This window comes from Borostomias antarcticus (assembly GCF_949987555.1).
Source record: "Borostomias antarcticus genome assembly, chromosome: 2".
In the NCBI taxonomy this organism is placed as follows: domain Eukaryota; kingdom Metazoa; phylum Chordata; class Actinopteri; order Stomiiformes; family Stomiidae; genus Borostomias; species Borostomias antarcticus.
This window is the reverse complement of record NC_140235.1, coordinates 23575767-23586785: the sequence shown is the minus strand read 5'-3', so window position 1 is coordinate 23586785 and position 11019 is coordinate 23575767. Positions and strand designations below refer to the sequence as shown.

The following is an 11019-nucleotide window of genomic DNA, read 5'->3' as shown; positions in this document are numbered from 1 at the left end:
CATGCCACTGAAATAGCTGTGAATTGAAATGACATGAAATAATGTCTGATAAATGAAGATAGGTCTTGTCGCCTGGACACATCGGTTCCAATGCTTCCAATGCTAATCCAGCACAATAAGAGTGGGATAGCCAGTTAGCTCATGAGCTGGGGCTGCTCGATTAATCGTATTTTAATCTAGATTAAGATTTGGGCTGTCAACGATCATTAAAACAAAATAATCGCCATAAAATGATTTAGCACAAATCACGCGCACCCTACACTGCAGAGCTATACTGTGCTTGACCCCTCCCCCACCCCCCAAAGCCCCAAAACAAACACTTTAGTTCAAAGCGAGACGAGTTGTCAAGCGAGGCGCACGCATGCTCCTCTCGTACAAAACACGACAAGAAGAAGATTATGGCAGCAGAAAGAGAGGTGGACAAGAGAGCTAAAACAACGTCAGTGGTGTGGAAACACTATGGGTTCGCGGAGACAGATTTGGACCAAGTTGACACGGTGTGTAAAATTTGCTACGCAGTGTTACGTGCCCCTCAAAGTAGCCCTTCTCAGTCCCGTTGTCGCATTCCGCTCGCTCATGCCAGACAGCAGTCCTTTGCCGGTCCATTCACTTTGCCGTCAAAATAAATCGGTGTCGGCCTATTTAGGAGAGGCGCTCATATGTACAAGTGTCAGATAAAGATTAAACTTAATTTACCTAAGCAAAAGGGTCTATTTTAACAAATGCTGGGTTTTGAAGCCTCGGCGCTACCATTAAATAACTTATTTAGACGCGTTCTGTCCTAGTGAAATTATTTTTCCGAGGTAGTCTTCTTCTGTGGTGGTGGCGGTGCTTTCAAGCTTCTTTATTCAGTTTTGGCACTTTTATTTATTTATTTATCAAGGTCAAGGTTCACTATTCGTCTCCCATGGGAGACATGTATCTAATCCAAAGAACATTGTTAAAAAGAAAAGCCACTGTCAACATTTAATAAATTAATTGTTATCAAAGTCAATGTATAATTTGATTTGTTAAGAAAATGTCAAAACTTTTGATAAAAAAAAAAAATCAATGATTAATTGTGTTAAATAATCGTGATCTCAATATCAATCAAAATAATCGTGATTATGATTTTTGCCATAATCGAGCAGCCCTATCATTAGCTCACAACAACTAGCAGCAGCTTCCATTATGGCTGTCACGGTTAGGAATTATCCTGAGCAGTTCAAATTGATAGATTTCAACCGCAGTCTGCGGTTTTACCGCTGTTTTTTTTATTATTTACTAAATAATAAAAAAAACAGCGGCAACCAGTAGGATATAGATAAAATGTAGTGTAAAACTAAATAATATTTAGTTTTACACTACATTTTATCTATATCCTATGTGTGTAGTCTAGTTGTGGCCTACATTATTCGTTTTTATCGAACGAAATACATTAAATAAATGAGGGTACAGGAATGCAACCAGCTGACTGGTTGCCAATATTCAACATGCCAACAAGAACATGTAACATGTCCCCCTCGTCTAGACTTAAGTCTCTTTTCTTTCGAATTACAAAACGATCCATTATGAACGACTGACTAACGTACGAGCACACTCACATCAGCGCGACTCGTCTGGCGAGGCGAGGCATAGCCAGACCAGACCCCACCACGCGCATGTAAATCGCAGGGTAGGCTACTGTAGCACGAGCACGCAACCATGGGACCTGATTATGAAGAGAAAATGGCTGATTATGAACTTTTACTTAAAATATACCCAAATGTTTGAGGGGGCTTAACCGGGGCTAAGCAGATTTGTGACGGGGCTATAACAGAGTTTACTGGTCCGGGGGAAGCTATAGGCTAGCCTACCTGACCGCTCTCACTTCATTTCACCTCACTCGTCCTCCCTTACATTACATACAAGCGGCTTGCTGTCTGTAGCACGGGTGCTACAGGGCAAATAAATTAATCTGTGGTGGTGGCGGTGCTTTCAAGCTTCTTTATTCAGTTTTGGCACTTTTATTTATTTATTTATCAAGGTCAAGGTTCACTATTCGTCTCCCATGGGAGACATGTATCTAATCCAAAGAACATTGTTAAAAAGAAAAGCCACTGTCAACATTTAATAAATTAATTGTTATCAAAGTCAATGTATAATTTGATTTGTTAAGAAAATGTCAAAACTTTTGATTAAAAAAAAAAATCAATGATTAATTGTGTTAAATAATCGTGATCTCAATATCAATCAAAATAATCGTGATTATGATTTTTGCCATAATCGAGCAGCCCTATCATTAGCTCACAACAACTAGCAGCAGCTTCCATTATGGCTGTCACGGTTAGGAATTATCCTGAGCAGTTCAAATTGATAGATTTCAACCGCAGTCTGCGGTTTTACCGCTGTTTTTTTTATTATTTACTAAATAATAAAAAAAACAGCGGCAACCAGTAGGATATAGATAAAATGTAGTGTAAAACTAAATAATATTTAGTTTTACACTACATTTTATCTATATCCTATGTGTGTAGTCTAGTTGTGGCCTACATTATTCGTTTTTATCGAACGAAATACATTAAATAAATGAGGGTACAGGAATGCAACCAGCTGACTGGTTGCCAATATTCAACATGCCAACAAGAACATGTAACATGTCCCCCTCGTCTAGACTTAAGTCTCTTTTCTTTCGAATTACAAAACGATCCATTATGAACGACTGACTAACGTACGAGCACACTCACATCAGCGCGACTCGTCTGGCGAGGCGAGGCATAGCCAGACCAGACCCCACCACGCGCATGTAAATCGCAGGGTAGGCTACTGTAGCACGAGCACGCAACCATGGGACCTGATTATGAAGAGAAAATGGCTGATTATGAACTTTTACTTAAAATATACCCAAATGTTTGAGGGGGCTTAACCGGGGCTAAGCAGATTTGTGACGGGGCTATAACAGAGTTTACTGGTCCGGGGGAAGCTATAGGCTAGCCTACCTGACCGCTCTCACTTCATTTCACCTCACTCGTCCTCCCTTACATTACATACAAGCGGCTTGCTGTCTGTAGCACGGGTGGTACAGGGCAAATAAATTAATCGCACAGATATTTTTTTTCATAGCACGTGGGACATATATGTCGCAATGTACAGCCCTGCTCATGGACACACCCCATGATTTGGATCGGCTCAAAAATGTAATGGGTTCTAAGTTTTCCCATGCTACACCCTTCCACTGAGTTTCGTGAAAATCGTTCAAGTAGCTTTTGTGTAATCCTGCAGACAGACGACAAACACAGCACCGAAAACATTACCTCTCACCCTGCACTGTCGCTGGGGAGGAGGTCAAAAGACATTCACCAAAAAAACATGATAAAAAAATAGCTGATGAAGAACATTGTTTTTGCCCAATTTGGCTGCATTTTCTTGCAGATTTCCCCCACAGCTCAGTACTGTAGGTACCCACTGTAGCTGACAAATTGCCCAATTTATTCTAAATTCTAAACGCCAGTTGCCTGGCAGGCCAAACAAGGACAGCTACCGTACATATATATCTCATTCCAAAAGGTCATCAAATGAGAACTAAGCCTGGGTGGGTGAGGGAGAGGACTAGCCTACTATCAATAGCTCGAATATCTTAATCAGTCACAACACTGCCAGTCCAGGATAAACCCTGCTATTGACCCTGGTGTCTGTCAGTGTGATCTGTCTCCTGGACATGGTGGATTAAAACTGACATCTCAGTCCGAACCTCACACCTCACCCACCTTTATTGAAATCTGTGAGAAATTAATCAATTGTAAATCCTACTCTCCCACGCACGCGTGCGCACACACACACAGACGCACAGAGTACTGAAACACACAGGCTCATGCTGACAGACATAAACACACACACACACACACACACACAATCAACTACCACTGCTGACCTTTAGAGGCAGGGTATCAGGAAACAGGGTGTGACTGTGACCTTCTCTGGGACGCTAAAGAGCACCGCCTTGATCCAACCCCCTGACCTCCAGACCAGGACGCCCACCCTCCATCCACCTCCACCCAGGCCCGCCTCCCTCCAATACAGGCGCCGTCACTTCTTCATCAGTACCACATTAGATGATGAATGCAGCATTGATCTTCAGGTCCCAGTACCGGGCAGCTGCAGCGGCAGCCATGTCCAGAGCCCTAGACCTCATCCCCACACTCTACATCACTTCATCAGTGTTAGAATCAAGCTGACTGTAGCATTGATCCGTTCACACAGTGTTAGGCTACATTAGAACCCCCCCCCCCTTTCCCATACAACACACATCATCAGTACCCTCATCAGTAACATACCGGTCATGAGAACATGATGGCAGGGCCCCGCCCCAGACCTCCACCAATAACACACAGTGCGGTAGTCATGGTAGTGACCTAGAGATACTGCATACCATATCGCCCAGCAGCGAGAGGCTAGGCTACCATCACATCTGTCATGAGAACCCAGCGTCTATCTGCATGTCTGGCCGGTAGCACCACTAAGCTACATCAAGGCCCAGATGCCCCCAAAAGCAGCATAACACACCGTCACTAAACAGATGCTGGGAGAACAGTTAATTGGTATGTAAATGGTTTAAGCTTGGCTTGAATGCCCCCCCCCGTACATCTCAACCCCATCACATCTCAATCTCCGACAGACATCCTGACCACATAGTATTGATCACACCCATTGAAAAGCCTAATAGCTTATCTCAGATATCACTATAGGCCTATCATAAAGCAGACGGGGCAAAGCTACAGTACGCTTTAGCTTATTGGTATCTATACAACACATCTTCAGTCACTTGATATGGGCATCTCACAAAGCACTCTAAATGCAATGTAGTCTATTATTAGAAATATAGCAATTGTTGCAGAGGCGCTGTACGCTTCTCCAAGTCGAGGGTGGGGGCGCAACCTGCAGGCTGATTGACTTTTCCCCCTCAGTGACACACTGATCCGGGGATGTGGCCTCATTCTGTCCCCCGTCCTCCTCTTCCTCCCCCCTCTGTCCCCCGGGAGATGTCACGAGTCACAACATGAATGATGAATGATGCTTGGCTCGCTTGGCGGGACAGCTCAGACCTGCGCCGTTCGTTTCAGCTGAGGCAGACTGTCTTTCTCCTGGATTACCTTTGCAGGTGGGATGCAAAAGCCCCCAAAGCAACATCAAAGACACCTGGCTTCAACGATAGAAACCCTTATTCTCGACATGCCCAATTGCTATCAATGCAAGTGGTAGGGGAAACATCTTGGTATGAGATAAAGCAGAATTGCAGCACATTGTAATGATATACAGGTGAGATGTGTCTCAAAAAATTTGAATATCGTGTAGCCTAAAAGTTCATTATTTTCCGTAATTTAATTCAAAAAGTGAAACTTTCATGTATAATATAGATTCATTACACATAAAGTTTTCTTTTAAATTATCATGGCTTACAGCTCATGAAAATCAAAAATCCAGTGTCTCAAAATATTAGAATATTACATAAGACCAATCAAAAAAAGGATTTATAATACAGAAATGTCAACCTTCTGAAAAGTATGTTCATTTCTGCACTCAATACTTGGACGGGGCTCCTTTTGCAGGAATTACTGCATCAATGCGGTGTGGCATGGAGGCAGTCAGCCTGTGGGACCGTGTTATGGAAGCCCAGGTTGCTTTGATAGTGGCCTTAAGCTCATCGGCGTTGTTGGGTCTGGTGTCTCTCATCTTCCTCTTGACAATATGCCATAGATTATCTTATGTAATATTCTAATATTTTGAGATACTGGATTTTTGATTTTCATGGACTGTAAACAATAATCATCAAGATTAAAACGAAAATGGCTTAAATATTTAAATATTTCATTGTGTAATTAATCTAGAATATATGAAAGTTTCCATTTTTGAATTAAACTATGGAAAATAATGAACTTTTCCACAATATTCAAATTTTTGGAGGTGCACCTGTAGGCCTATCATCACTTCAGTGATCATTGTAATACTGTACCACTACTAAGACTAGGAGATAAATCACTATAATGTAGCTATATAGAGTACAGCATAGCAACATACATGTACTGTACAGGTCTCCTCAACAGCTAGGCTACATCCGAGATGGTGCCATCACATTCCAGCATTGGCGATTTTATAGGGGGGGCAAGTGCCCCCCCTGATTGGACAGCCCAACTCTGCTCAGATTCTTAAAAAAAATATAAAAAACTTTTTCTTTTTTTTTACTAATTAACACAATTATTAAATACATAATTGTGGTTTGTACCAGTTTGTGTTAGATCATCATTAATTTTAAAAGTGTATTTATTACTTAAACTAGGCTACCTTTAAAAATATATATATATTCATAATCCACTAATGGCACAACTCGTCCGTCGAAGTCATCTGACTGTACTGCTCAGTGCTCAACAAGCTACAACTAGCCAACCTGCTCATAATGGCAAAAAGAGCTATAAAAACAATTTACCACTTCTTCATAAAATAAAATAAAATCTGGCAATGCTAATGAAGAAGCTACCACTCGAAATGACAGCGCAGCAGGTGCAATCGAATGCAGAAGTGCTCCAGAGGCTATCGGAGCTAGCACTAGCACTAGCAACATCACCATCGGCGAGGAAGCTAGCACCAGCAGACAGTTGCAGTTTGATATTGTGATGTTGGGTATGGCCTAGTGCTCGATCATAAAGTCATATTGACATGCTCGTGGTGTCTAGATGAAGTTTGATGCGTTGTACATATTGAATTGTCATACGGATTTCTTATTAGCATACTGTTCACAACTGGTATTCTTTGTAAATAGATGGGACGAGACGGCAGAAGTTTTTTTTTTTTCTCACGTCAAAATGTTGCCCCCCCTACTCTCAGAGGATAAAATCGCCTATGCATTCCAGTATCCAGTAGTTATGTTGTCAAAACGAGCTTTCAGTTAAGACGTCTAGCCAAGGTTAAGGCCAATCTCTCACCCACTAACTTTGAGAGAGTTCTGCTTTTATTACCTCTCGATTAGACTAATTCTTTGTATGTGGGTGTAGAACAGCTGTTTCTGTCATCTGCAGCTTGTACAGAATGCAGCCGCTCATCTTTTAACTGGTAAAAGAAAGCGTGATCACATAACACCTGCATTAGACTTCCTCCACTGGCTTCCTGTCTGCTTCAGAATTGATTTAAAGATTGTGTTGCTTGTTTTTAAGGCTTTAAACGGGCTGGCGCCAACTGTACCTAGCAGAACTTGCACGATCATACTCCAGTTAGAGCACTGAGGTCGACCAAAGTTGCAACTTCATGTTCCGAGATCCAGGCTCAAAAATAGAGGTGACGCCTTTGTGGTGGAAGCCCCCAATACTTGACCTACAGTAGTATCCACATAAGAATTAACTGCCCAGACCCTATGAGTTTTTAAGTTATTGTTAAAGACCTACCTCTTCGCGTGGCATGAGTTAGACCCCTCGATGTCATTTTAAATTGTGCGGCTATTGTGTGTATTTATATTATTATTAGTATTATTATTAACAACAACAACAATATTATTAATAATAACAACAATATGAATTATTATTTGTATTATTAGTATGTTGATTGTTTGTTATGCTGTTCAGCACTTTTGTTTTATAGGCTATGTGCTATACAAATAAAGTTTGACTTGACGTGCATGATGTAGCAAGCTATAAAACAGGCTATGCAGTGGTGTCTGATATTAGCTGTAGTAGTAGTAGTAGTAGTAGTAGTAGAAGTAATACATTCAGGGTCTAAATGGGTTAATTCAAGTCAAGTCAAGAGTATGCCATGTTCATGATGAACGTGAACGGTATGCTGTTGACCAATAATAAATGTGCTGTCCAAGGAGAGCAATTGCACCAGAGAAACCCGTCCAGCTCCCTCCCAGCTGGATCAGGTCAGTGTCCAACAAGTCAGGGGATGCATTGGACTATCTCAGGGTTAAGGTAACTACAGTTCAACTATCTCACAGGAGAGTGGGGTCCGACTGCCAACCACCAGGCAGGTACTCTTGCTTGAACTCTTGTTGGCTAACCAGCCAAAGGTCTTGGAGGTTATCTGGCTAGCTAGCTAGCGTTACCACATAGCTAGCTAGTAGCAACATAGGGAAACGCATAGCTCTATCCATGCTATCGCCATATGCAGCAGGTAGCGAATCATTTGGCTTATAATGACTTCATAGGTGTCTGATGTCTTCAAAACCACTAGAAAAGCACAGCAATCTAGCCAGCTACCATTTAGCTATGGCTACCCAATAGCAAAGAAGCATGGGATGCTAACTGTCTAGCACTGGGGGCTGAGACGAACTTTATGGGACTAATAATGTATTCAAACGTAATCGACAAGAAAATGGTAATACTTGTCAGCAAACCGGTGTAATGGGTGTGGTACAATACATTGTCATGACAAAAAGTACGGCAAAACATAGCTGTCAAATAACTCACCTTAAGCCAGTGTTGAGCGTTGGGTTGTTTTGAGAAGACCGAAAATATGCCAGAAGGATTGTTGTTTAGTTCTAAGTCTTAGATGAATATGAACAAATATAGAAAATATAATATACATTTACATCCATGTTGATATGGTTTTATTAAACATTTTATGAAGAATACGCCCGAATGTTTAGGTTTTACTAATATATATTTTTACCGGCGCTTTCTGAACACTCATTCTTCAGGGTCCTTATTTCGAAGGTCGCCGCGTCGTTGGGAACATGGCAACGTCCACGAGAGCACAGGTGCTGTCCCTGTACCGCTTGCTTTTGAAAGAGAGCAAGAAATTCCCCTCATACAACTACAGGTAAATAAATACCAACATGTCAGTCTTCGGACTGTACTTGTTAGTTGATTTTCACACGTTGTCAATAAACTATAAAACGCCATCCCATGTTCAGTGTCAGCTGCCTGTCATCGATGATTGCTTCTGGTCTGTTCCCTAGCCATTCACTGCATAACGTTACTTGAACTGGTCTAGTTTTAGATCAACCAGACGACCTATAAGCACTATCATGTCGATGCAGACGTGCGTTGAGTGGATAGTTATAAAGTTATGGATGGGCCATGGCCATTCATTTGCGTGTTTCTGATCAATCTAGCGGGTGAATAAATGATAGAAGTAACTTGTCTCATGTGGCTTCACTTGGCTCCCAGTGTAGCAGTCTCTGATGCTTCCTTCAATTCAAGTTCCTTGGGCTAGAAAACAGGTGTGAGTGTGTGAGTGAGTGAGTGTCTCAGTGAGAGTTGAGGCTATAGGGACAGGATATCTTCACATCCACCAAACGTCAGTTCTAAATTGGCAAAGGTGCTACATGCTCACAGCAGCATACTGGACCACATTCCATGTTAAATAATTCACAGCTGAGAGAGAACCATGTCTTCTCCTCCATTGATTCTCTCCCTCCATCTTTCTCTTTCCTCACTCTACTTATCAGGCTCTTATTATTTCTTCCTTCTCCCCTTCTCTCCTTCCACACTCCCTTAGAGGACCCATTTATTATAAAGGATTGAATCGTCCTGTGATGCAGTTTTAAGATGGCAGTTTTAGCTTCATGGCTGATAACTAAACTGAGTACCCAGCTCTTGCTGTGGTGAGAACTTCTGGGTAAAAGCTATGATTTTCTTGGACACCAATTGGGAAGACTCTTGGATTTTGTGCGCAGAGGATGATTGGCCGGCACAGATAGTGGGCCATGCAGGGAGGTTGATTGGCTGCTCAAATGCAGCTGGATTTGAAAGGTAATGCGCTGCGTCCATTCGCCCCCATTCGCATGTTTTTGCCGCTTGACTCCACACTAGGCTGGTACCTAGAGCTGTTTCAGGCAATTGAGTGTCTAAGCGAAAGCAGGAAGAGAAAACCGCCATGGGACCTTAAAGCAATACATAGTGTTTTCTCCGGTTTTCTCGGAACTGTGCCCCCACAGGCTCTGCGAGTAAGTGCACTGTCGTACTGTCGTAAAGTTATCAGATTGTCTTTTTCTTTTTCTGGCTTCCTCCTGATGGTTTGCTTCGGTTTTCTCACCTCCGCCATTATATCATTGCATGTTCTAATACATCCATGCATGATATCCATAGATGCCGGAATAGTTAGCTACTACTATGTTGTTTAAGCACAACGTTGCGCATGCGCACTTCGACTGAATGCTGCGTCCCGGGGGCGCAAGTTTTAAAAGGTAATAAATGTCAATGTATTATCTTTCTGAGTAGACTATTTGGACGATTCAGCTTACTTTTAGTAAATCTAATTGGAGAATTAGCACATGTTTGTAAAGGTCCAAATATCGCGATGTATTGCTTTAAATCTGGAAAAATATGAAAGGTAGTGAACGGCATGGGGGAAAATAATTTCTTGATCTCGATTGAATTGTGCCATGACCATCACATGATGTTTTTCAATTTAAAACATACATTTTACTAATCTCGGTTAACTCTCAAGTTAGCCAATATTAGCTAGCCAACATTAAACTTGTTTAACACTCACCAAAACCTGCACCGATCTTGCATGCTAGCTCTTTCAGAACTGATTAACTCTCCTTTCGCATTACTGCAGCTCTCAACATGGCCAGACTAATAGTGATTTTCACCTCTTTAAATAATTTTAAATTCGTTCTGGAATAACTGCTTTACAGTATTACAACAAACTGCGACTTTCTTGACTTGCAAAATTATGTTTTAAATTGACAAGCATCGTATGTGTATGGTCATGGCACAATTCAAACTCAACCAAGAAATTGTTTATCGCCATTGACTACCGTACATATTTTTTCAGAATTTATGTCCCATGGGACGGCACTTCCTGCTTCCGTTTAGGCACTCTATAGCTGAATCCCAAATCGCGCACTTAGGCAAAAGTGCAGAGCACTTGCGGCCTTGTGGCCTTACATGCGCGTTCCCGCTAAGTCCACAAGGGCTCAGGGTAGTCCCAAAACTGAATTGCTAGGTCCAAAAGTGCGCCACTGCCGCCATTTTGCGCACTTTAACTGCACTTAACGAAAGTCCGCCATTTTGCAGACTTAGGAGCAGAAAATACCCACAGTCCACTGCGTCTCATGTGACACAG

At 41.9% G+C, this 11019-nt stretch overlaps 2 protein-coding genes across 2 annotated transcripts in view; one reads left to right on the top strand and one right to left on the bottom strand.

Annotated features, from left to right (window-relative positions):
- Window positions 1-8526, bottom strand: part of fars2 (phenylalanyl-tRNA synthetase 2, mitochondrial) — a 122715-nt gene extending 114189 nt beyond the window's left edge. The window contains exon 1 of the mRNA XM_084453115.1: window positions 8412-8526. The gene's annotated coding sequence lies outside the window, so the exon portion shown is untranslated. The remainder of the gene's footprint in view (window positions 1-8411) is intronic.
- The window catches only part of lyrm4b (LYR motif containing 4), a 46200-nt gene continuing 43191 nt past the window's right edge, over window positions 8011-11019 (top strand). The window contains exons 1-2 of the mRNA XM_084453128.1: window positions 8011-8319; window positions 8642-8763. Coding sequence (XP_084309254.1) covers window positions 8278-8319; window positions 8642-8763 — 164 coding nt within the window. The 5' untranslated portion in view covers window positions 8011-8277. The remainder of the gene's footprint in view (window positions 8320-8641; window positions 8764-11019) is intronic.